The 26,754-nt window shown below is 33.7% G+C and overlaps 4 protein-coding genes across 7 annotated transcripts; 3 read left to right on the forward strand and 1 right to left on the reverse strand.

The window, feature by feature from the left end:
• The first annotated feature begins 3,126 nt into the window (after positions 1-3,126).
• Positions 3,127-4,745, forward strand: LOC112018532 (uncharacterized). Its single transcript, XM_024051061.2, has 2 exons — positions 3,127-3,338; positions 4,123-4,745. The coding sequence occupies exon 2, from the start codon at positions 4,185-4,187 to the stop codon at positions 4,623-4,625; it is 441 nt and encodes a 146-aa protein (XP_023906829.1). The 5' UTR covers positions 3,127-3,338; positions 4,123-4,184; the 3' UTR covers positions 4,626-4,745.
• Positions 4,746-7,219: 2,474 nt separating this feature from the next.
• LOC112009997 (thaumatin-like protein 1) lies at positions 7,220-8,878 on the forward strand. Its single transcript, XM_024042357.2, has 3 exons — positions 7,220-7,755; positions 7,878-8,142; positions 8,281-8,878. Exons 1-3 carry the CDS (start codon positions 7,272-7,274, stop codon positions 8,420-8,422), a joined length of 891 nt encoding a protein of 296 aa, XP_023898125.2. The 5' UTR covers positions 7,220-7,271; the 3' UTR covers positions 8,423-8,878.
• Positions 8,879-9,348: 470 nt separating this feature from the next.
• On the reverse strand, positions 9,349-15,641 carry LOC112018531 (DNA-binding protein BIN4). 4 transcript variants are annotated; one of them, XM_024051056.2, is made up of 13 exons: positions 15,393-15,641; positions 15,030-15,120; positions 13,936-14,251; positions 13,639-13,706; positions 12,123-12,402; positions 11,801-11,874; positions 11,664-11,717; positions 11,114-11,231; positions 10,600-10,646; positions 10,394-10,420; positions 10,096-10,171; positions 9,814-9,950; positions 9,349-9,659 (listed from the first exon to the last, which is right to left on the reverse strand). In XM_024051056.2, the coding sequence occupies exons 2-13, from the start codon at positions 15,075-15,077 to the stop codon at positions 9,555-9,557; spliced, it is 1,350 nt and encodes a 449-aa protein (XP_023906824.2). In that variant the 5' UTR covers positions 15,078-15,120; positions 15,393-15,641; the 3' UTR covers positions 9,349-9,554. The 4 variants fall into 4 exon arrangements, with proteins under 4 accessions (XP_023906824.2, XP_023906825.2, XP_023906827.2 ...); XM_024051057.2 differs by having other exon boundaries at positions 13,639-13,700; positions 15,393-15,638; XM_024051059.2 differs by having other exon boundaries at positions 11,801-11,856; positions 15,393-15,638.
• Positions 15,642-17,103: 1,462 nt separating this feature from the next.
• LOC112018535 (chloroplastic import inner membrane translocase subunit HP30-2) lies at positions 17,104-22,323 on the forward strand. Its single transcript, XM_024051064.2, has 6 exons — positions 17,104-17,491; positions 18,917-19,032; positions 20,782-20,908; positions 21,685-21,833; positions 21,956-22,018; positions 22,098-22,323. The coding sequence occupies exons 1-6, from the start codon at positions 17,195-17,197 to the stop codon at positions 22,138-22,140; spliced, it is 795 nt and encodes a 264-aa protein (XP_023906832.1). The 5' UTR covers positions 17,104-17,194; the 3' UTR covers positions 22,141-22,323.
• Positions 22,324-26,754: the final 4,431 nt, after the last annotated feature.

Raw genomic sequence — 26,754 nt, forward strand, 5'->3', positions numbered from 1 at the left:
TTTTGGTCCATATTTTTATTCCATAAAACGAGGAAGAATTTAAAAATTATAAAAATAAAAAAATAAAAACAAAAATAAAAATAAAAAGAGAGAAAAGTAAACGTGGCCAGTAGCGTAGCATATGGTGGTAGTCAGACGTGTCAAGTGTTGATTGGGTAATAAAAGTCTACGGTCTCATCAACAAGTAAAGAGCGCGTTTGAACCGTTAAAAAAGGTATAAAGATAGAGAGAGAGAGAGAGAGAGAACCGTTGGAAGGACACGAGATGAAAATTTAGATTAATTTAAAGTCCGTCACAGTCGTTGCACTTGCCTCTACATATTACCTACTTTTGTTTTTTGTATATTTAATATATTTATTAAATAAAATTAAAAGTTAGAAGAAAAAGACCAAAAAAAAAATTTTTGAACTTTGAAGTGCCTTTTTCCCAATTATTGTCATTTTGGACGTTTAAATTTTTTTTTTTTTGGGTTCTATTTTCAATTTCTTTTAATATGATAACCTTTCATGATTTTTTTTTTTCTAAAATGTTGCCAAATACATAAATTACATTGTTGTTTATAGGAAAAATATATTATGAAGCTTTAGAGCATCTCATCAAAGATCTCAAAAAATTTAGCATTTAGAATCTTAAAAATCTACTTTATTTATTTTAACAACTTATTTTAATACACCCAACATCAAAAAATTTATATTTTTTACCACTTCATTAATTAAAGATAATAAGAAAGAGAAGAAAAGATAGTGAGAGAGAGTTGGTGAGAAGAAAAGAGGAATAGTGAGAGAGAGAAAAGATATTTTAATTAAAATAGTATTCAAATATTATTATATTTATAAGATTTGAGCTACAATGGACTATCATAGACAGCAGTCCACTGTAACTCAGATGCTAAAAATTTTAACACTAACACCTTTGTTGTAGTGTGCTTTTTTAGAACGAAATGCTAAAAAATAGTATTTTTACCTTTTGAGAGCTTTAATCTGAATGCTCTTAGATTACTAATGAAAATTCTTCTAGAAAAATGATTATTTAAGAAGTAATCTTTTTTTACAAATGAAAACATAACCAAAAATAAATAAATAAATGTTAAAGTTATAAATTTTTTACAAATTAGTAATGTGGAGAGTGACATCAATGATAAGTTTAAATAAAAATCCGTAAAAATTTACCATAACCATTATTTATAAAAAAAAAATTATGAAATAATTTGTGAATGTAGCCTTACTAAAATATAAATGGGCCAAAAGATAAAGAATAAAGATAAAAAAAAATATCTCTAAGATATTTCTACCTCAAATATTATTTATATATTAATAGAAAATTGAAAACTTTAGACTAAGGACCAAAGTGTCTCTTTTTTTTTTTTTTAGTCTTATTTCTATAATAAAGATAGAAAGAGAACTTATCAAAAAAAAAAAGATAGAAAGAGAAATGTCATGTACATTGCAATTTCATGTGAATTTCATTTACATTTTCCCCTAAAGTCCTCTCTCTCTCTCTCTCTCTCTAACTATCTTTTTCTGTGTGTCTCTCTCACATAGACACTGTGTCTTATCTAAGTTTTAAAGTCTGTTTTTTTTCTTTATTACATGGACGTCAACCCCAACCCAAAACCCAACCACCATAGGAATAGTCTCCTTTAATATCTATAAATACGCACCCCACCCCACTCCCATTGTTCTCACATTTTTTCCCCTTCTTGTCTAGCCACCCTTCTTCACCTTATAGCTACTGTTTAGTTAGAGAGAGAGAGAGAGAGAGAGGTAGTGCGTGTTATAGGCTTTAGTGTTTGTTTGGTTTGGTTTGGACTACTTTTGTTTTTTGTATATTTAATATATTTATTAAATAAAATTAAAAGTTAGAAGAAAAAGACCAAAAAAAAAAAATTTTTGAACTTTGAAGTGCCTTTTTCCCAATTATTGTCATTTTGGACGTTTATTTTTTTTTGGGTTCTATTTTCAATTTCTGTTAATATGATAACCTTTCATGATTTTTTTTTTTTCTAAAATGTTGCCAAATACATAAATTACATTGTTGTTTATAGGAAAAATATATTATGAAGCTTTAGAGCATCTCATCAAAGATCTCAAAAAATTTAGCATTTAGAATCTTAAAAATCTACTTTATTTATTTTAACAACTTATTTTAATACACCCAACATCAAAAATTTTATATTTTTTACCACTTCATTAATTAAAGATAATAAGAAAGAGAATAAAAGATAGCGAGAGAGAGTTGGTGAGAAGAAAAGAGGAATAATGAGAGAGAGAAAAGACATTTTAATTAAAATAGTATTCAAATATTATTATATTTATAAGATTTGAGCTACAGTGAACTGCTACAATGGACTATCATAGATAGCAGTCCACTGTAACTCAGATGCTAAAAATTTTAACACTAACACCTTTGTTGTAGTGTGCTTTTTTGGAATGAAATGCTAAAAAATAGTATTTTTACCTTTTGAGAGCTTTAATATGAATGCTCTTAGATTACTAATGAAAATTCTTCTAGAAAAATGATTATTTAAGAAGTAATCTTTTTTTACAAATGAAAACATAACAAAAAATAAATAAATAAATGTTAAAGTTATAAATTTTTTACAAATTAGTAATGTGGAGAGTGACATCAATGATAAGTTTAAATAAAAATCCGTAAAAATTTACCATAACCATTATTTATAAAAAAAAAATTATGAAATAATTTGTGAATGTAGCCTTACTAAAATATAAATGGGCCAAAAGATAAAGATAAAAAAAATATCTCTAAGATATTTCTACCTCAAATATTATTTATATATTAATAGAAAATTGAAAAACTTTAGACTAAGGACCAAAGTGTCTCTTTTTTTTTAGTCTTATTTCTATAATAAAGATAGAAAGAGAAATGTCATGTACATTGCAATTTCATGTGAATTTCATTTGCATTTTCCCCTAAAGTCCTCTCTCTCTCTCTCTCTCTCTCTCTCTAACTATCTTTTTCTGTGTGTCTCTCTCACATAGACACTGTGTCTTATCTAAGTTTTAAAGTCTGTTTTTTTTCTTTATTACTTGGACGTCAACCCCAACCCAAAACCCAACCACCATAGGAATAGTCTCCTTTAATTTCTATAAATACGCACCCCACCCCACTCCCATTGTTCTCACATTTTTTCCCCTTCTTGTCTAGCCACCCTTCTTCACCTTATAGCTACTGTTTAGAGAGAGAGAGAGAGAGAGAGAGAGGTAGTGCGTGTTATAGGCTTTAGTGTTTGTTTGGTTTGGTTTGGTTTTTTTTTTTTTTTTTCCTTATATACAGGTTCGGTGGGGACTCGCCTGCTTCACTGTTGGAACGGCAACAAAGTATGTATCTTTATACATAATTCTATGTCTTATGTCTATGACTTGGCTATTATTTTGATTTTTTTGTTTATGGGGTTTTTTTTGTTTGTTTTTGAAATAAAAGTCCTAGCTTTTAACATATAGCCGACAACCCATGTATCATTTTCAGTTTCTTTGATCATTATGTGTCGGTTCTTTCAATTTTTCTGAGATTTTATGGTTTTGAGAGGTAGTTTCAGTTGGTGGTAGTACAGATCTGTTGATGAAATTACTGTTACTTGATTAAAGAATGTAATTTGGAAGAAAAGGGTCCAATTTATTCATGTAGTTCTTTTTTGTGGGGCAAAACAGGAAATTCCTTTTGAAAGATCAGCTTCTTTGAGTTGTACTGTGTTAATGCCACTCAGAATTTTCCATTTTTGTACAACCCATGTGCTGTTTTTCCTTCTATATACCTTTATGTAAAATTAAATGTCCTCTAGGCACAGTTTGTTTCCAAAGAGAACTGAAAAAGAAAAAGGATGAGTGGGGAAATATTTTTATTGTTAATTGTTAAGTAGCTATCTGGTCTTCAAGTGGATATTATTTTATAATATAAGGAGGATCTAGAATCTTAGACATTTTTTGTCATGATTTGAATAAGAGTGTAAGATCCTGTTAGATAGATTTTAGTGCTTACAGATATTTATCCGGAATAGTTATAGAGGAGTTTGTTTAAGAATGCCGAGAGCTAGTCATTACCATAAAGTCATCTCATTAGAGCGATGAAATTGACGAATTTTCTATGTTGTGTTGGGCTCTGCAGAGCGTTTGGGACTGGAGTTTGGAATCTATAAAGTTTGAAACTTAAGAAGTCTGATTTTTGCAATGGAGGTGTGTGGCAAATCCATGATGGTAGCAGGGCCTGCAAACGTTATTTTTCTGTCAACTATACTAGGCCGAGATGGGCTGACTGCTGTTCACAAATGCGACTGGAAATGTGAAAATGAGCGTGTTTGTGGAAATATGTACCGCTGCAAACTAACAGGACTGACTCACATATGTGACAAAAACTGTAACCAGAGAATTCTATACGATAACCATAGCTCCCTTTGCAGAGCTAGCGGGCAAATTTTCCCCCTTACACCAGTGGAGGAACAGGCTGTGAGAGGCATCCGGAGGAAGCTTGAGCCAGAGAATTCCCCTACTGATGGCTATGCCTGTAAGCGCAGACGGGATGCACAGTTTCATCCTTCTCCTTTTGAGAGGTCCTTCTCAGCTGTCAGTCCAATCTGCAGCCAAGCTGGAGATGGCATGGATATGAGCTAGATCTATGATTTGACTGAAAAGACAAGTATCAATTTTCTTAATCATGTTCCTTTAAATTTTTCCCTTCTTTTTCCCTGGAACGATTATGGAGAATAATAGAACTTAATTCGCATAACTAAATGGTGAAAAAAAAAAAAAAAAAAAAAAAAACATTAAGATACTTCCTACTCATTATATATTGAAAAGATGGACACAAGATGCAAAGGTTGGTTCTATCAAGAACTATCATGGTGTTGATATTAAAGGTAATGCTCAAGAGTCATTGGGAAAGCGTTACTCTCATTTATGTCACAATTTTCGTGAAGTTTCTATACTTGCAACAGAGTCTGAGATAATGTATGATTATGCCAAAAGATGTTCTGACATATTATTGAAGGATTTGCAAAAAATGAGAAAAAAATGTTATTCCCTTAGCATGGAGGATCAGACAGAGGTCCATGATGAAGTTGTTCTTGGGGATGTTTTACAAGGTGATAATGGATGCCAATCCCATGAGAGCATAACTTTTCAAGATATACGTGGGATTAAAACAAAACCTACTGTTGGACGTCCAAAATTAAGATTGAAAGGTGTGTTAAAACGGCCAAGAAATCCTAAATCGCAAAGAAAAAAGGCATGTGAGTCAAGACAAGTTCAATCACTTTGATGCCTAAATAAAGTAAGATATGCTACATTGCACTATAATATATGAATCTATATGTCTATAAATTTATTTTAAGTTTATGTGACAATTATTCTTTGCAAATGTTATAGGCCAATTCCTCAGTTGACATTAATTCTCTTGAAGAACATAGTAAAGTTGAACAAGTTTTACAGTTGATGGATAATTTCACTCAGGTATGAATCTTTGGGTTTGAGTTTTCAAGTTTCACAGTGTGATACCCTTTGATTGATTGTGTGATTTGTGTGGGTGTGTGATGAGTCCCACATCGGGTATTTACTGGGTAGATCTGGGCTTTATTAACAACTACAAGGAGCCTCAATTGTGACTAGTCCTTTTGAGGTATAGTACAAATGTGGCTAGCGCTTTTCCTTAGGTCGTTACATTTGGTATCAGAGCCAGCCCGGTAATCCCGTGTGGGCTCAGAGACACTACCCCACAAAGTCGACCTTAACGAGGACGTTAGGGATTTAAGTAAGGGAGATTGTGATACCCCGATTTGATTGATTGTGTGATGTGTGTGAGTGTGTGATGAGTCCCACATCAGGTATTTACTGGGTAGATCTGGGCTTCATTAACAACTACAAGGAGCCTCAATTGTGACTAGTCCTTTTGAGGTATAGCGCAGATGTGGCTAGCGCTTTTCCTTGGGTCGTTACACACAGTAAATGGAATTAGATTTATTTGTATTTTGAAATTGTTTGGGAGTTGCTTGTGTTTTGGATTGTGAATAAACAAGGCTTAGATAGAGCTACTTATACTTAAGTCTAAATTTCATCTCCTAAAATCTATTATTCCTTTTATTATCTTTATCCCTTTTTTTCAACTTGTAACACTACTTAAATCCCAATGCCGTCTACATTTTCCTTTTAATGAAGTGCTGTCAAAATGCCAACTTATGAAAAGCCCATGGTATCTACCATGGTATTTGGTCCCTAGGCTATTTCTGTTTAAGCCCTGTTAAATCTACAGCTACTTGCCTGTAAGATATCACAAGGCCTAAAATGGTGGAAAAGTGCTTCCCTGTTTGTAAATTTTTTTTGTTCAATTTTTGTAGGAAATAGCAAATCCTTACTTGTCCAAAGATTGTTCTGTAAAATTGTGTTTTAGACAGCTTTGTTTGCATCAAATTAGTATGTTAATTTCTATTGATGCATTGAATTATTGGTCTACATCTATCTGTCCCCTACTGGTTGTTCTTTTTATTATGGATTGGTTAATTGATTCAGAAGGTAGTGTCTTCATAAGACCATTTATCATAGTTGTTGCAAATGTTAAGGAAGTGTTTGTTAAATTCCATGGAGAGTGGACCTAATTACTTCCTCTACTGGGAACAGTAGATCCAATTGCAAGGAGAAAGTGGTCAGGTGACTTAGGTGATATGCACTTGACACAATTTCTCACAGCAAAAAGTTCTTTAAAGAGGTGGGTTACATGCTAACATCTACATGTGACCCTGTCTTTCCACTTATTGTTTATGACCTAGTACTATCAATGTATAGTGAAACTAGATTGGATACTATCATGTATAGTGAAACTAGATTGGATACTTTCCTCCAATCTTAGGAGTTATTAAGAGGATAGAAAGTGCTTTACCTTACTTTATAAATCAAATTCTTCTTTTGGGTCTGCAAAATAATATTGTTTCTTTGAAAAGATTAAATTAGAATTGATTGTCTGGTTAAATAATGTATTTCTCCAACATGAAGAATCAGAGGTCACTACTTGAAATAAGAAGATAAACATGTCATTGACATAAATTTGTTAAAATGTGAAATGTAGGAATCTGTCTTTTGTAGTCATTTGGTTGGACAAGACTATGTTGTTGGACAAATTGTTGAGACAAATCAGGTATGCATATTCCTTGTGATTTTTGCTACAACTTGAACCTATATTTTTCTTAAGTTTTTTTTTTTTTTTTTTTTTTTTTNCTCCCATTTACCCGAAGAAAGTACAACTTAAAGAACAAACCAGAATCCTCAACAATGCCAATGATGACATCCTGGGTGTTCCCTATTTTCTTTCTTGTCATTTCTTTCTTTTTCTCTTGCTCATCTTGCACATTCACAATAACAAACAACTGCCCCTACACCATATGGCCCGGAACCCTTGCAGGTGCTGGGACACCTCAACTATCATCAACTGGATTCCGGTTAGACTCAGGCCAAAGTGTCAGCATTCCAACTATTCCAGGATGGTCAGGACGACTATGGGCAAGGACCGGGTGCACTTTTGACGAGTCAGGAGCTGGAAAATGTCAAACAGGGGACTGTGGAGGAAGGCTGGAATGTGATGGCATGGGCGCCATTCCACCTGCATCCCTCTTTGAGATAACTCTCGGAACAGGAAATGGGTTAGATTTTTATGATGTCAGCCTTGTAGATGGCTACAATATACCGCTTATTGCTGCACCAAGGGGGGCGTCTGGAGCATGCAATGCCACAGGCTGTGCTGCAAATATCAACATGGGTAAGCTTTTAAATTACTTTTGCAGTTTCCAAGGAGGAAAATAAATTACAAGATGATTTGGCTTCACTTATAAAATGATCAAACCTGAAACCCCCCCTAAATGCAACCATGAAATGAAACAGGTTGCCCAAAGGAGCTTCAAGTAGTTGGTGGAGAAGAGGAAGGAGGGGTGGTTGCATGTAGGAGTGCATGTGGAGCATTTGGTTTGGACCAGTACTGCTGCAGTGGTGAGTTTGCGAACCCAACGACATGCCAACCCTCCTCTTATTCAACCATCTTTAAGAGCGCTTGTCCCAGGGCTTATAGCTATGCGTTTGATGATGGCACAAGCACTTTTACATGCAAGGCTAATGAATATGCCATTGTTTTCTGCCCTAGTGTTAATGGGTACTGTTTCTCCCCTCAATTCTGTTAAATTCAACTGCTAAATATCATTTTTCTCCATCACAACAGCAGATATACAAGAAGTGCACATGCTGCCACTCCTACCTTAGAACCTGAATTTGAGAATAATTTGTGACGCAGGGTGAAGAAAAAATCTGACAATCCCATAGTTCCAATTGAAGAGCCGCACAACGGGGATGTAGTGAGCAAAGTTTCTTCCTCGAACATCCGCCTACCCCTTCCAATGCCAATCCTTCTTCTCATCTTAAATTTAATCTTCTGAGTTTACTGTGACTACTTCACAGCATTTGACAGCATGCCTCAATCGTAGAAGGGAACCTTAATTGCGCCTTTGAAAGAAAATATTGACCGAATCAAGCACAATGGATTGCAAGACAGCATAAATGAGAAAGCAATTAAACTAGATGATTTCTTTTGTAGAGGAATTGACAGTGCATTCTGCTGAGTGTACCAAGTGCATGGTAGCAAATACATGATTCTGTGACCTATTGTCAAGATGTGCTTAACCATGTATTTTAATTGTATTGTGTCCTGAAATTAGACAACATAAGATAAGGATAGGTTCAAGTTAAATTCAAATAAAGTTCTTAAGTTGAATTCAAATAATATCATGTAGCTGATTAGGAGATTAGGATTGAATTTCATTTCAAGTTGTATTGAAATTTAAATAGGACTTGGTCCCTATTTGTTAGAATTAGATTGTGATAAGGTTATCTCATCCTTGGCTATATATGAACATGGAAGGCATTAATGAGAATTAAGCAGAAAATTAACCAAAAATGTCTATTTCCTCTTTCAAGTTCAAGAGATTGATCATCTCAAATTGACCACACTCAATTTACATTTTATTTTCTCAGTTCACAACAAATGGCCACAATATTCATAATAATCTTGGAAGGAATGCAGCAGGCCAAAACTCATATTGCATGTCTTTCCAAATTGAAACAGTTTAAGATGTATCATTGAATATCCAATTAGTCAGACTCATAATGAGACACGTCAATATAATGGTTTAAGAAAGAAACCGTGGTACCAAAAAAAATTTAAAAAAAAGAGGGAAAATTAAACATTTTCTATAAGTTTGATGAAACAACTTTCTGGCTAACTAAATTGTAGTAATTAAAAGCAGAGTAATCTATTTTGAATATAGTAAGTAATTCATCAACCCACCAGCAGAAACAGTCAAAGTAAAGAAACAAATCACAACATATACTCCTTAAAACCTTAAATTTTATGAATTTAAGCACCAAGGACCACCATTTGACTATAATCTGTCACTGAAATTAATACAAGGCAATTCTACTCCTACTCCTGTCAACTATCAGAACTAATATCTGGTCATTAATGGTTTAAATCTTATGACATGTATGCAAAATACAAAACATATTTGTCTCTCATTTCTTGGTCTTTCCTTTCTTTGAAACTTGATTTTTCTTTCTTACTCTTTTTGGAGCTTGGGGCTTTCCGCCTGCAGTTTTGCCTCTCTTCCGGAGACCCCCCTGCATACAGATTTCCCTCAAATAAGCATAAATGCACCACCATGTATCTTTTTTTTTTAATGGAAAAAAAAAAGGTTGGGAACTGGTTAAAACAGAAGCAGTGTAATTTAACTAATTTGAGACGCTCTATAAAGGAAGAAGGTTGGGAACATACCGATTTTTTCTCAGCTTTCCCTTTGATCTTTCCATTGGTTTGTCCTTCAATGTCCTGATCATTTTGATTAGAAGAAATGGCTTTAGGCATCTTATCAGCCTCATCTTCTGAATCAAACAAGAAACCATCCAGCGTTCCTGCTCAAACAAAATGGTGGATGTGAAGGAAGAGCAATGTTTGGGAATTTTAAATATAAAAATAAAAATAAAAAGGAAAAGGAAAAGAAGAAAGTCAAATGATGAGACAAACACTGCATGGAAAATCTTGGAAATAGAACCCAACCTTCAACCATAGTTTCAGCTTCATATACATTAGACTGTGGGTTAAGCTGAATGAAGTCGTTCATGATAGCCTCAATCTGATCAACAAATATACAATGTTGAGCCAATAAATCAGATAACACTTCCTACTATTCTGCTATATATTTCACTGTACTCTCTAATGCATGCTACAATTAGGGAAATAGCACCAATAAGGAAGGGAAGAGATGAATAGCAAGACAAAAAAAAATCTCAGAAGTTTATGAACTACATATATACATCTTCCAAAGGAGATATCTTAAAGCAAAAAATTAACACACCTTTGCCTCTGACTGACCAAAGCTAACCTGAACAAGAAAAGATCTGTGTCATATCATAGCAATGTCACTTTTAAGGATGAAAATTGAAGAGTAGTTTATTATGTAAATCATAACAGAGATTTCTGGTTTCTACAAAACATTTATACTGATAACTTTTGAGACCAAGATGTTCACTACAATATTTTTTAAGGAGATTGACGACTTACAACGCAAAATGTCCTAGAAGGAACTATTGTTGTTTGGTATATGGTTCCTGAAATAGTAGCCAAAATTAAACCAATCAGAAGCAGGCTGTTATGTATGGAACATGCAAAAAAATAGTTGTCACTAAGTCTAAACAAAACGAAGGTCTACAAAAAATATATATATTTTTGATAAATAACCTACAAAAAATCTATATAGGAAAATAGAAGAGATTAGGTCATGAGGGCATATACATTAAGAAACATATGTGGACAAACAATATAAGTGTAAAGTTGAGAAATATATACTTATTCTTTCAAATGTGGTACAGATGATGTCTTTTGAGTTTTGACATTGTTCTTTTAATACAGAAAACACATTGCAGGAGAATTTTTTAATAGAAACTGAAAAAATGTCAATCTATATTATGGTTCTTTTATAAACAGAAAGAAATTATTATGTACACATATAGACGTAATATAGAAGAAGACCCATGGATCATCATCAACCTGAGAGAAACTGCACGTTTCAATTTACCTTTTAAATCTAAATACAAGTCATGATTTCCTGACGGTGTATCTGAAACTATTATTCGTCCTACAGCACCCATATCACCACTCAAATCTATGGCATCCCCTTCACATTCAATAAGTGCCTGCACAAATGACAAATCTTAATAATATTTTATATACATATATATTTTTTTTTTTTTTTTTTTTGAGTGGGAATTGGGGTTTTTTGGGGCGGGGGTTGAGAAGGCAGCAGCACTACTTAATAATGAATATGCGTAGAAATATTTCGCCAGAAAATCCATAGACTCATAGAGCATGGAATATGTAGTGAATCCACCTAGGAATCTAAGAAGGCAAGCAAAATGAACCAAGTAAGTTCTCAGAATACTATTGTCATCTCACCCTTGGACAGTTAAACCCTAGTGTATATTTCTCCACAGTATAAACCATAACGAAAAATTGACCTCAGAGCATACTTAGGAAATTGATTATAGTAGCATTATTCATTTTGAAACAGCAGGTTAATATCCCAACATCAAATGTCAAGAAAAGAATCAAGATAAGTTGTTATCCTACTTTGTGCGCTGGACTTTGTCAGAGAGTACCAAAGGCAACCTTGAGGAGGAGGCCTGCAAGTTATAAATTGACAAGACATTTCATTAAGACAGTGACTAGATAGGAAAGTATTACAGCAACTAATCATCTCTCTTACACGGGGTTCAACATGCAATGTTTCTTCCTCTGCGATTTCCACATTGCCACTCTTTCCTACACCATTAACAGATACTACAAGCATCAAAACTCTACACAGTACATGCCTCTGTGTGTGTGTGTGTGTGTGTGCGCGCGTCTGCGTGAGAGAGAGAGAGAGACAGAGAATCACGTTTGCATTCATTATGAAAAGGTTTAATATTAACCACCACCCTTTTTTTATAAGTTAAGTAAAGAATAAATGTATAAGCTACCTTATTAGAGATTTTATTACTTTTTCTAGCAAAAAACAATTCACACCTGTCACAAGCCCCACTTCATACCTTTTTTTTCAATGTTCTCATTTATTTTTTTTTCTTTAATTGGTGTGTGACCCTCTACTTTTAGCCGCTTTCTCGGAGATTTTTCCTTTGAAGCCTTCTTAGATGGAGACTCTCCATCACTGCCAATAAGAGCATTATCATCACCCTTTGCTCCCCCTTGGAACTCAGAGGTTTTCTGGTCAGAAGATTCTCCATGATGAATTTGATCCTCATTTATAGGTCTATAGCCTTGACCAGACTCAGAATCTGATGATAGTGTCAAAACTGAAGCATTTGGTTCCTGTTCAACATTAAGCTCTTGTCATTAGCAAAAGACAAAATGAAAGCAAGCTAGATTTATGCTTAAAATCAACCTAATCCCCATTACGATATCACACCATTACAATTTCTGATCCACAAAGAGGTCTAGATATAACATTTTGCAAAATTTGGTAGATTAGCCCACTAAATTTTTGGGAGTTCTACCTATAGAGGAAAGTGGAACACTGAATGGATTTTAACAGTGTGCAAGCAAGAACTAACTGCACATGAAGAAGTAAAAAAACCAATTTACACCATAAGTAGGCCTTTCCAAGCAATTGTTCCATTTCTATAGTAATAAAATCCAGTTTACCTTAAAGTACTAGTGCCCTCTTACTTTACAAACAACCCAGAGGCATCTAGTTCCCAAATATCTCCTTCAAATTAGTGAACTTGCAAGCTAATCAACATGAGATGGCAAAAAGAATGCGGTGTTATAATTAAATTGTGGTCAGCTCTATGGATCCTTGTCAATTAATGTCTTCTCATAATTATAATTGTTTAGTTAAGAGAGATTATATTTTTTTTTCTAATTTAATTTAACAGGGATTTTTTTTTTCTTTTTTTTTTTTTGATAGGTGAAGAACTTAAATAAATAATAAATAATAAATAAACTCATCAAGTACACAGGGGCATACAAGAGAAGAGAGCTAAAAAAAAAATAAAGACAAAACAGTTATATAGAACCCATGGAGTCCATGAAATCTAAGAACCCCTCAATCAAAGAAGTCATTGAGCACCACTCATATAAAGACTTACTTTAACAGGGAAACACCAGATAAGTTCTCTTACAAACAATTAATAATTTGAATATATGCAAAATCTGTTTTACTTTTACATGTGTTAAAAAGTCCTTGGCGTGTCCAGGAGTGCTTAAGAAAACTTGACGATTAAGATAAAACAGAAATGCCTTCTCAACGCATGAACTATTAATTATTTACATTAATGTTACAATTCCTTTGGTCAAACAACGAAACTTGGGCCATGCTCTATTTTTAAATTAATTTATGCAAGAAAACAAAAATGCAATTGGTTGTTTTCTTGAACCAGATAGGCCCCAAAACAAATTTAAAGGAAAAATGATAAGGATCAATCGCAGCCTATTAATGAGTGATGACCTTAGATAACTTATTAGGAGGAGGCTGACAATTATTATACATCAAAGGCAATTCACCAAATTAAAGTCGTGAAGCAATGACTGGGTAATGCTTCTTACTTGAGGTTCTATGTTCTTCTCTAATGATTCTTCCTTGGCAACCTTTTTGTCACTCGCATCTCCTGTATCATCACCAGAAAACAAATGTTATGGATTTTCCAGGGAATACATTCTAAGTATCATAAATTAAAAGTATAAAACAAAGGCTTTTAAAGCTTTTGTCAAAAGACTTAAAACTAGAAATTCTTATTTTATTTGTATATTATCAGGGATTATGTGATTCATCTCTTTAAAGCCTCTCAATTTGGACCCAACATTCAGAGGAACATAAAATGGTTTTCCCAAACCCTAACATACCTATTTTTCTCTTTTTGTTAGCTGTGTTCTTCTTTTGCCGAGGTGTTTGATCTTCTACTTTCAGTCTTCTTTTCGCAGACTTTGCTTTGGATGGCTTACTGGACGAAGAACCTACACCACTTTCACCAAGAACGATACCTTGATTCATGTCTTTCTCTGGAATTTTAGATGATTTATGCAGAGTTGGCTCGTCAAGATCAACTATGTCCGCCCTTGAAGGGCTACCTTTTGGTGAAGGCTCATAATCTGATGAAGGGCTACCTTTTGGTGACGGCTCAGAATCTGACGAAAATGTCAGTGTTGACTGAGTTGGCGCCTGTTCAACAAAGCAATACTTTTACAGTTAGCACCAACATACAGACATAGAGAGGTAAAAGGGAATTCCAATAGCTGCACTATCAAGGGTTTGGAATGGAAAGTGACAGGTACAAACAATTCGATGACCGCAACCTTAAGATTTAGCAAGCTCTAGGATGACCAATAACACGAATATAATCCAATTACATACAAGGATAACAATGTGGTGCAAGAGAAGTACAAGAAGATTTTGATACATCATGTCTGAAACTGATAAGTAATTTTAGCTTCACACATTCTGCAGGAGCCACGACAGGTTTAGCTCTTACATCTATTTCATGCATTCTCGGAATATGACCTAAAACCCCACCTACTAGCTCAGCATCTATCACAACATTACCAAACCAAAAACATCTTGAACCACGAAAATTAGCAATCTTCACCGGTACTTCAATTGTATCAACAGATATCAAATTGTTCCCTCGAAAAAAGAAACACAGAGAAGTTTCATACGCAATGTCAAACTCTCCACATTTCACTTCAAGCTCAGAGCTAAACATCTCCAACAGAAATGTGTTTAGCTCTTACATCTATTTCCTGCATTCTCAGATCAAGACCTACGACCCTACCTACTAGTATTAGCATTTTATCACAACATTGCCAAACACAAAATTACACAATTATGTAACCTCAAACTCAGAGAGCTAATCATCGCCGACTTTAAATTACACAATAATTAATCATTATGATTCTCTAGTTATTCGAAGTAAGGACTAAATTTGGTTATTTTTCGATACCTGAAAAGTACGCAACCAATCCGGAGATTGCTCCCTTGAGTCGCTCATTCTAACCACAGCCGAAAATTCCAAGTCCTGATTCAATGTGGATCTACTTCCACCAAAACAATAATAAATAAAATTCACCATACAAAAAATTAGTGTTGCTTGTTAATTTTATCATACAATTGGAAAAAAAAGAAGTAAAAACATAAAAATTCGTAAAAATTAGCTACATACATAGTCAGGAAGCAGAAAGACTAAGCCCTAACTTTCCTGAAATTTTTTAAATAAATTTAAAAAAAAAAAAAAAAGTTGCTATGGAATATAGCAACTTTTTTTTTTTTTTAAATAAGAGGAATAGGAATAGGGATAGGATGGTACCGGAAATAAAGTGGGCGATTGTGCCGTGCGGGTATAAGAGAGCTCCGGCTGAGTTTATGAACGAGGGAAGGAGGGAAATGGGAATTGGATTACGCGGGACGAGTTTTTTCTTCAGGGCGAGATCGTTTGTTTTCTTGGATTACACTATCCCTGCACATGGATGTGACTCATTTTAACAACTCTTAAGGTGTTTGTTTGGAACGCATTGAAACCTTTATTCTGCAATGACCAGATGTCCATGCTCTCTCCTTTTCTTGTTTTTTTCTCTCTTTTTTTAAGGGAAAAATATGTTTGGGGATTAAACTGGCTTTAGAGGTAAAATTGGCAAGTTTTAAAATGTCTTAGACCAGTTTGGCAATAACCAAAATCTTACTCTTAGAAATTTTATTCATAAACCAAAAAGGAATGTATAATATCCACAAGGGGATATATCGCACAAAACAAACATTAACAATAAGAACAAGACCTAGCATGTGAGGCAAGAGACCCAACCACTCTATTTCTAATTATATGCCCAAAATAAACTCTCATTAACAACAATTCGTTAGATGTCCATGCTAATTTAGGATACTATGATTCTATTAAGTTTGTGAGCTAAGTTTTATGGCACGACTTGTTTTTCTATCCAACTCAACTACCAAAATATACGATATGGTGCAAAGTATTCCTGAGCATTAGATTAGGGGTTGATCTTGTATTCTTATAGTTCAAGGGTAAATGTAAACAGAGATGTAATTAAAGGAGATAGAGTGTAATTTTCCTAATTATATATATATATATATATTAAATCATAATAAACTAAGTAAACCGAGAAAGCTTAAGCCATTTCAGAGCTCATTGTTGTCCTGCTTTGGATGCCCATCTTCACATCTTCCAAATTCCATCTTTAGAGATTTTTTTTGGGCAGGAATAATTCCATCTTTCATAGACCTATCCTCCATCTTTTTGTTTTGACGGGCGTATGGTATTTTGATGTATTTTTGTTTTTCCTATACTCTGTTGCGTGTTGTGTACTATAATTTACCTCATCATTCATTGATAAAAGTTATCACGACTTTTGAATGAAATTTATTGTACATCTTTGTGTTAGAAGTTAAAACCTTATACCTCATCTTGTGTTTGTTTGTTTATGAAAAAGGAAAAAAAGTTATATATAATAAAACTAGTAAGAACCATTATCTTACTCTTCATTATTTTGAAACCCAATATAGATCAAGCGGTTCAACCAGGTTAACATCAAGAATAAAAAATTAATAAATATAAAGACAATTTAAGTACAAGATATATATACTTTTTTAAAAATTACATAACAAATCACGGTTAAACTTCCGTTTAACCTTAGAAACATTGAACCACTCCCTTTCAAATCCATGTTACTCTTTACCCAAAAGGAAAAAAAAAATCATCTTGTGATTGTGAGTTCTTATCTTACATTATTAGCTGTATTTGTTTTATGTATGTGTGTGTTTTTTTTATTATTTAATTTTCTCATATCTCTTAAATTAATTATTACCTTATGGTAATAAAAAGCAGACACCGTAACATAAAATTCTCTTTATAAAAAATAAAAAACGTTCCTCCCTCATGTAGTCCTGTATTTTACCAGTCACCACTGGCATTTTACTATTTTATTTTATTTTTAACCCCAGCTAAAATAAGTTTTAAGACCACTAGACCAGGGTTAGGTAGGTGAAAAAAAAAAGAAGCCCTACTGTACTGTTATCGGTTATCCATCCATAAAAACACAACAAAACAAATAAACCATAGTCAGCAGCAGCAGCAAACGAATTGATTCAAAGGAAATGGAGCAAGGAAATCAGGGAGTGATGGTTGCGAAGCTCATGCCTCAGCAGCAGAACCCAATAGAGCAGCTACAGGCTCGTTTCAAGGAGTTGGAAGCTGGCTTCAGGGGTTGGCTAGCCAAGCAGTCCTTGCCCGTCGAGGCCGCCGTCGTCACCGCCACCAGCGCCGCCCAGGGCGCCGCCATAGGTGGCTTCATGGGCACTCTCACCAACGACGTTTCGTCTTCTATCCCAACTCCTCCTCCTCAGGCCGCTTCCCTCAACCCACAAGCCATGGCCTCTTTCAAACAAGCCCAGGTTTTTGTTTTTTTTTTGTTTTTAAACTCAATTACCCATCTTTGTTTTCGTACTAGGTAAACAACTTTGTTGGGTTTTGTAGATTAGGTTAAATTTTTGAAGTTTAGGATTTGAAAATTTGTGTTCTAACTGCTCTGATACTATTGAAAAATCTTATTTTGACCCCCAAATAACTAATCACTGGATTTGTTTTGATCAAGGTATGATTGGTTCCAAACAAACAGTTGTTTCAACCACATTTATTAATAGTATCAAAGATGTAAAACAAGCACACGAATCTGATAATGAAATGTGAAAAACCTCTTCAATTTAAAAACCATTCTGAGATTCAATCCAGTTGGAACAAAGAGTTACAACGGTCTATTTACAAGACCTTTGTACAACTAAACTTTGAATTGTAACCTTAAGCAAAATATTTGGAATCCTCCTAAGCAAACTTGCTCCACTATTAAACGTTGTTTGCAACCCGAAACTCAGGACAACAAGAATTCAAGAACAACAACCTACTGTTGAGGAACTAATTCTATGGCTTCAAGGTATCAATGGCTTGGGCACAAGGAGAAACTCTAAAAATCTCTCACATGGGAAAGGAATTTAAAATTGTTTAGGCTCAAGAAATTTTTCTATTGGTGTAATATTGATACAACATTCTCTTTCCTCTCAATCTGTGCAACAAAGGTTGGTTTTATATAGGGAATCATTAGGTTAAGTAAACTGTTTGTCGTAATTTTGCTTGAATGAGGATCGAGCAAACTCTCAAGGACAACACAGTTGTGCCAACTTCAACAGTCATGTCTCCCCCATTTCAAATCCAAATTGGATCAAATTTGTGACTGTTTGTGAAGCCCCGAATGTCTACTTTTCTATGAAACAAGTTTCACTTAAAGATTCATTATGGGCAAAAGGTCATCCACTCATTATAATTGAGCAAATTAAAACCTCAGCTTCTTTGAGTAGCTTCTAACTTAGACTCAACCCTAACACAATTTTATCGATACAACCAAATTTGATTCAATTACAACCCTTACAACACTTTGTTTTGACAAAGGAATTTAGCAAACAATCTAAAACATAGCAAATTCATTTTCTTTTTCATTATTACTTCAAAATGTTCCTTATTTTGGATTAGCTGAATGATTATAGTTTATTTAAAAGATTTAGTTTGTGTTGAAATGCCGGATTTTTTTAATGTCATTGGGTTTTAAATGATTATAGCCATATTGTGAACTATTATGATTTTATCCATGGTTGTAAAGTTGGTTTCACATCATATGAAAGTAAGTATCTAGTTATTAGTAATGCAAAAATTGAATTGAAGTTGGCACTGTAAAAACTTCTGGTTAGTTGAAGTAGGGATAAAGTTTAATATATGGAGGGGTTCTAGGATTTCATTGATATATGAGAAACGGTTTACTTTGATTACAGGCTCTTGCCGGGGGTCCATTGGTACAAGCTCGCAACTTTGCTGTGATGACAGGTGTCAATGCTGGCATATCCTGTGTCATGAAACGACTGAGAGGCAAGGAGGATGTCCAGTCTAGGTGAGCTTTCACTAGTTCTCCCTTTATTTATGTGGTATTGTTTATGATGTGCCAATCCCAATTAGATGGAATTTGGGCTTTGTTGACTTTTTTAAAATTGTTTAAGATATCCATACTTACTTTCATGTGGTGTTACAGATTCTTATTAGAAATTTTTACCACCTTTCATCTTCTATTTTGTCTTAGCAGCCAACGTGAAAGAGTTCTATGTTCTTGGGAAATGTTATAACTTTTGTTGTCTTTGGTGTGGAAGTGTCCTAAGCTAGTGAGCAATACAAATGTTAACAATGATGCTGCTCAGATCTACATATCCCAGAGGAGGAACCTCCAAATGCCCCCCTAGTTTTTATTTTGTATCCAAGTTCTTATATATATATATATATATATATCTGCTTTTGACCCCAACACCAACCCAAAATAAAAATACCATGCTGCACTGCAAGAAAACATTCTACATCCATCCTTGCTTAGGACTACTGAATTGCTTATTTAGTTATAAAAAGTTATATGTAAATTGTGCCAATGAACCCTAGCTTAAATGAAAATTCCTCCTTCCACAATAGTGAGTGGAGGGTGCATGTAACTCACCTATAGAAAAAAGGTTATATGTAAATTGTGAAAGAACCTTTTCTTATTTTTGCAAAGTAGAATAGCTTGTTTATTACTTCTGTGTTACAGACTGGTTCAGCACGATAATTTTTTTCAGATATTTTGTTGTTTTCATTGATTGGTAGGAAAGATCATGCAAAGTTTATGAATTGAAATTATATTAGTCAGATTCAAAGCTGATTAAAGTGATATACCTTAGGCATTTTTTTTCCCTTCCATACCCAATTTAACACATCCATGGATTGAGCTTTCCTGATTGTTCTAGAAGGCATCATTAGTGGCTGAATGGGCATACATACGTATGTACAGAAACTATTATAGAGAAAAAAAAAGTTAGCCTTCCCACTGTTTGCTGAAAGCCTGAAACCTATCAGAACTCATTGTTTTAGACAGGAGCTGCTTCTGGGGACTAATTTTTATTTTCTTAGGAGATTCTGGTAATGCTGCCATAAAGCTTTCAAATTCTCTCTATCTCCCTCTGTGGGCATTTCGTCTCATAATGGATTCATGTTTGGGTGCACTTCAATGTGACCAAAGAAATTTGTGTTGGGTCTCATTAGTGTATTGGTAAAAGAATCTTCTAAATGTATATGGGAAAATTGAATTTAGTCCCGTTACTTTTACTTCAATTGTCAAAATAATCCATAAGGTTTAATTTTGTCAATTTTGGCCCTCACTTTGTAAAAATGAGTCATTCTGGTCCTTCAGTCCAAATTTGTTAGCAACTGAAACTATTTAAACATATTTTATTATTACTTTTAAAATAATACTTATCAAACAACAAGATCTATTTAATGGCACTTCTCATGAATGTGTTTTAAGCTAAAAAAATGTTTAAATGGCAACGTTTGCAAACAGATTTGAATGAAAGGACTGGATTGACTCATTTTGACAAAGTGAGGGACTAAATTGACAAGAAAATAAACCTTGAGGAATAATTTTACAATTGAAGTAAAAGTTGAAAGACTAAATCGAATTTGAGCCTTCTCTTTTAAGAGGATGTTGCTCTCTTGTAAATAAGGAGAGAAGGGGGGAGCGGTGTGTGGAGATTGATCAACTGTCAACACAGTGTTTTAGTTATGTGTTGTCCTCATTCTTATCCCATGTTCTTTCTTACAATTAGTAGTTTTATCATTGCAGCATGGTGGCAGCCTTTGGTTCTGGAGCGATGTTTTCATTGGTGAGTGGCATGGGTGGCCCAAATCTGGCAGCAAATGCTGTCACTTCTGGGCTTTTTTTTGCTCTTGTTCAAGGGGGACTTTTCCAGGTGAGTGGCTCATATTTTACAGCATTCTTATTTCTAGTCCTCAACTTTCAATAACTGCAACGAGAGGCATGATTATTGTAGAATCTACATACATGTCACAGTGACAAGGTGACATTGCACATATCATTTATCAATGTGGAGTTCCCTGATGTTAGTCTAATATTGTAACATGAATCTGTGCCTGTGGTGGGGCAAAAGTTCTGACATTAATTTGTCAGATTGAGGTATGCTTGCAATCTAATATTCACACACACAAACACAAACCCACTTACCTATAATAATAAAAATAAAATTATATTTTTGCAAATGAGACAATCTATGGTGTGGTAGCACCCCTTCAAAATTGATAGGACCCATCATCTTCTGTACAAAATGATGGCTGCAATTGATTTTCTAGAACAACAATATATTATTGACCTCTACTATGAGTGATAACAAATACAAGTATGAAAAATGACCATCTTCATCAAGAAAATACATTTAAATATTTTGCTTCTATATGTTGTCTTAACGTTCACGTGAAAAAAAGGTAAAGATATATATCATCCTGCAACATTGATGTTGCAAAACTTGAAATAATCAATTTCTCAACAATGATAAATGTGAAAGGTTGGGATCAATTCATGGTCTCGCAACTCACAGGTTGACATATAATGGGTGACAAGGTGGCAACTCATCATAATTTTTCCTTTGTATGTATATGATATTGTAATATGTTTTTCTATTCTATATGATCTTACTTATGTGTGCTGAGCACTTAAGGTGTGGTTATGCAGTTAGGGCAAAAGTTCTCTCAACCACCAACTGAAGATATTTTCTATTCCAAAACAAGATCTATGTTGAATAACCTTGGCCTCCAGAATTATGAGAAGAATTTCAAGAAAGGCTTATTAACAGACACCACATTGCCTCTGCTCACTGATAGGCTAGTAGTTGGATTTTCATCTTCTTATATTCCAATATATTTTTACTATCTTTCTAGTTCATTACTTATTAGCAATGTGTTTTAAGGTAAAATCACCCTGACCTTGTCATGATGTGTTTCAGTGCCCTTAGAGATGTGAAAATACCTCCCGGACCAAGGCTTCTCATTCTTGATCACATCCAGAGGTCTGACTCGTGATATATGCATATCAATGCTTTCCTTTGAATTTATGTATGCATCTCACCTTTGATTATATATTTGCAGGGACCCGGAGATCAAAGATAATAGGCGAGGAAATGGTCGTTGAATATCATCTATCAATCTAGTTTGCTGCCAACTATCTTTTACCCATTAAACCTTAGAAAGCACAGGAATCTATGTTTTATATGAGAACATATTTTGGTGGTTTAACAGATTAAATTCTGCTCGAGTAGTTTTGATTTTCATGGTGCAATGAATGGGTTCAAATAATGCTGTTTATGAGCTTGAATGTGGTATTATGGGTAAAGTATATGGTTATAACTGAACTGAACATAGTACGCTCTATGTCACATGGTGTTAACATGATTACCTCATATGCCAATATTTAAATTTGTATGAGAGATTTCACAGGAAAATAGTGAATGCATACTAGAAATAGAAGAATGAGAATGACTGAGCAAACTAAACTAAGGTATAATTTTAAAAATTTCTTATCTTAAATGATACGATACTAAGTAAATTTTTAGATTTATAATATTTATCTAAATTATGAAATTAATCAATTTAATTTTTAAATATAGAGGATCATGCTCCAATCAACTCTTGGGTGACATTTTATTACCCAGAGTCCAGGTTCAACTCGGTCCAACCCAATTTCTTAATATGAGAGTTTCATTGTCCGTTTGAGCTTTTATTTATTTAGTTGGAATGTCTCCATCTCAATGAAGACAAAGATAACTTTATAAACATGTAACAACATGAAAATAAGGATACATGTATTTTATTCACTAATCTTGATAGTATCTTCCACAGTACCACTTATACGTTTCTCTCTCGTGTGACTACTCTCCCAACTAGTGGGGAAGGTAAAAAAAAATTCTCAAATGCTAAAATTTTGGTATTTAGCACACCCAAAAAAAAAAAAAAAAAAAAAAAAAAACCTTCACAGATGTGTCAAATGTCAAATAAATTTGGTAGTTGCTATAATGTTGTTCTACTAATAAGATGGTACAGTTATATGTGCTAAATATATTTTGGTATTTTTTATTCAATTTTCTCTCTCCCACGTCACATTCTCATGGCTCTCTCTCTCTCTCTCTCTTCATCATATGGGGTCACATGATAAAATATATTTGTTTTGTTATTTTTTTTTAAATATAGATGAGGTTTTTAAAAATTATTTTAATGTGTTGTAATCACAAAATAAAAGATGTAGGTTGTATTGTAAAATGATATGTTAAAAAGATAAAATAACTTTTTGATATGTTAAAATATCTTTTAAAAACAAAATCTAATGCTAATGCTTTTACCCATCTATCAATTTTTTTATCTTTTCAAAATTTCACTCTAAAAAAGACTAAAATAAAAATAAGTGATTAATAATGCACTAATTTTTGGCTAATTCTACTCTACTATTCCTTTCTCCAAATTGACCCTAAGAAGATTAGGAATTTATAAGTCCAAGCATTTCTAGCCACAAATTAAACCCCCCCCCCCCCCCCCCCTCTTTCTTTCTCTAAGAAAAGTGGGTGCAAAATTAATTTTGATGCAACTATCTTGACGGTGCTTTCATCACAACCCTTTCTTGTGACCACTAATTTTTTTTTTTTTTTGCTGAGAACTTTCTTGTGACCACTCATATCATCTTATCTTATGCTTGGACAAATATATAGTTGTGCAGGTGGTTCTTTTATGGGTAGAAGCATAGACGACTTTGCTTGCCATTTTGGAATCAGCGAAGTTGGCGCTTGCTTTTGTAATATGTTAACTAGATTCTCCTCATTCAACAAATACTCTTAAAATCGCCCCGATCTCTCATAAGTGTTCTTGTTCTCAGGCATGCTCTTGCCTAGGATCTCATTCTTCTCAGGTCTGTCACCAATTCACAACAAATGGACGTGGTACATGGAAAAGATTAGCTCGATTTCTTAGAATGATTGAGGGATAATTACCGTAAACCCATCTGTGGTATGACTCATTTTCACTTTGCCTACCCGTGATTTAAAACTTTACACTTTGCCCACTTGAACTTCAATCCGTTACCCACCTCACCCTCAGACATTAGAAAAACACCCTTTTATTAAAAATCAGAACATAACACGAATCAAAAACACAAACCATTGAATCTTTTCCTCACAAGCCCTAGAAACACGAAAATCCCTTGTATTGAGCTAGGGTTTTGATTTTTCTGATCGTGCTTTCATGTGAGGGTGAGGTTCTGACTTTGGGTTGTCTTGAGGCATTAAATATTCGAAGATAGATCATCACCAAGTACGGCATTTATGCTTTATGTGGGTTAGGGTTTCAAGTTTGATAGTAGCTTTGATTCACAGGAAGTTGATAAACGATGTCTTCTTCAGGTGAAAATTACTTAGGTTCAAGTGGGCATATGTGTACATATGAGACTTGTGTACTGAGAACAAGTCTGACAGTGGATAATTTTGGAAGAAGGTTTCTGGGTTGTAGTCGATATAAGGTAAGCATACTTTTTACTTAATCTAGTTGATTAATGTGAGATTGGAATGTGATGTGTTCAATTCAATTTATGAACAGGTTGGTCCCAAGTGCCCTTTCTTTAAATGGATTGATAATCCCACTTGTATGCGTGGGAATGAAGCTGCTCATTTCGTGCAACAAAAGCTGGATTTACTACGGAGTGAGCTGCAACTTGCACTTGAAAGGGAAAGAGCAGCTACCCAAGTAGCAGCAGAAGCTATCCAAATGGTAGAAATTGCTCAAAACAGTGTAACAAAAGCCATTGAGAAGGAGAGAAAGTTTCAAGCTTCCTCTGTTCAAGCGAAGGAGATAGCAGTGAGAGCTTTAGAGCAAGAGAGAAAGTGCAAAATTGCACTAATTCTGTCATGGTTTTTTTTTTTTTTTTTTGGTTATGTTGTTTTCATGTTTTGGCTCAAGTGAGAATGTTGGAATGATGAGATTGAGTTTGCTTGGTGGGTTGTAATATAAGCTGGTTCTCAATTGTATTGTAATAGAACTATGTAAGATGGTAAATGTTGTTGGCTTGAAGCCACTTAATAATATAAGTCTTTTTAAGATAAAGTGTTATTTATGTTAGATGCTGTTGGTATTTTTGTTTAAAGTGAATTGGCTACTTGTGAGTGATAAGTGTAATTTTTACATGATTTTTATTATCCTCTTATTTATTAAAATTGTTAGTTTTCCTTTATTTCTTTTAATTTGATTTGATTTTTTATTTATATTTATCTATTCATTTGTGCTTTGAAGGATTGAGAAGATTTCAGATTAATCCACATCTTGTGGATGTAAATCGGTTGACTTGAAGACTTAATTAAATTTAAGTCCAATTCGGATTAGGATTCCAGCTTGCACATTAGTTAGTATTATTGGCATAACTTTCGGCTCAGATGTCCAATCGAGATGATTCAAGTTGTGCTGAAAATTTAACTTAAAGGGCTACAACTTTGTAGTTTACCAAGAGCCCAAATTCTGACATTAAATGGGTCAAAATCGTCGGTTAAGTGAAGCCTAAAAATCTGGGATTTTCTCCAAACGAGAATTCAACTTGTAATAGGATTCTTTGACCTATTTAAAGGCTCTTTAGGGAAAATTCAAGAGGGGCCACATTGAAGAATATTTTTTTTGGGAGTCTTTCTGAGGAGGAGGATCTAAGGACAAAGGCGAGAGCTTCATGTTGATCAACCAATTCAGATGAAAAACATAAGTTTTATTTGTTTTCTTTTCAATTTTATTATGAACTAAATTTTATTTTCTAGAGCGTTGATGTAGTCTAGCAATGAACACATAATTTATATTCTGAGTTATTTTATTTTTAAAATTTCCATGATTGAGTGTTTAATTCTTATTCTTAATGCTTACTATTTTTTTTTACAAATTATTGTTTGATCAATTGAATTACAATGAGACCGAGAGGTGATTTGTTATTTTAGTTCTAGAATTAAACATCATTAGTTGAGCGAAAGTAGAGATGCTTTACCACGATTAGTGTAATTTTTCAGAAAATTCAAAGTACGTAATGAGTCTCCAGTTAATTAAATTTGCATAGAGATATGGAATTGTTAGCTGAAGATATTTTTGATATTATTCGAGAGAATATATTGAATAGTTAATGAATTTTTAATCATTAACAGTAGATTATTAGAATTTAATAATTAGGAAGAATAAATTGTGTGGGATTTGTTAGGTGAAATTAACTGCTCTAGATCGATTCTTATAATATTTTTACACTTTTAGATTTTTACGCTTTGTTAATTTTTTTATTCACAGATTTATTTTTATTAAATAATTTAATTTAATTTAGATAGTAGAACGTTCCATTTATTTTCGATTTTTCAAATATTAATTTATTTAGTGAATTTCAGTATTCAATAACATAGTTAATCCCTGTGAGTTCGACATTCGTTTTCTAAAAAAAAAACACTTTACTATTTGTTACGATTTTGTGCGCTTGCAAATTATTTTACGCAAATAGTGAGCTGTGAGTTGTTGGTGTTTTGTTGGATGTTGTGAGCTGTGTTGGTTTGTGCAAAAAGTACATCACTGTATTGTGTGAAGATAATTGTGTTGAAAGTGAATTGTTTAAAATTTAAAGTGCATGACAACTATCTGTCAACTTGCAAGAAAAGACAACAAATGCACACACAAACCTGCTATTCAACACATACACCTACTGTATTCAAAAGTGACTACTATATTCAATACATACACACATAAACAAACTCAT

Source organism: Quercus suber, unplaced genomic scaffold (genome assembly GCF_002906115.3).
Source record: "Quercus suber isolate HL8 unplaced genomic scaffold, Cork oak 2.0 scaffold_329, whole genome shotgun sequence".
NCBI lineage: Eukaryota > Viridiplantae > Streptophyta > Magnoliopsida > Fagales > Fagaceae > Quercus > Quercus suber.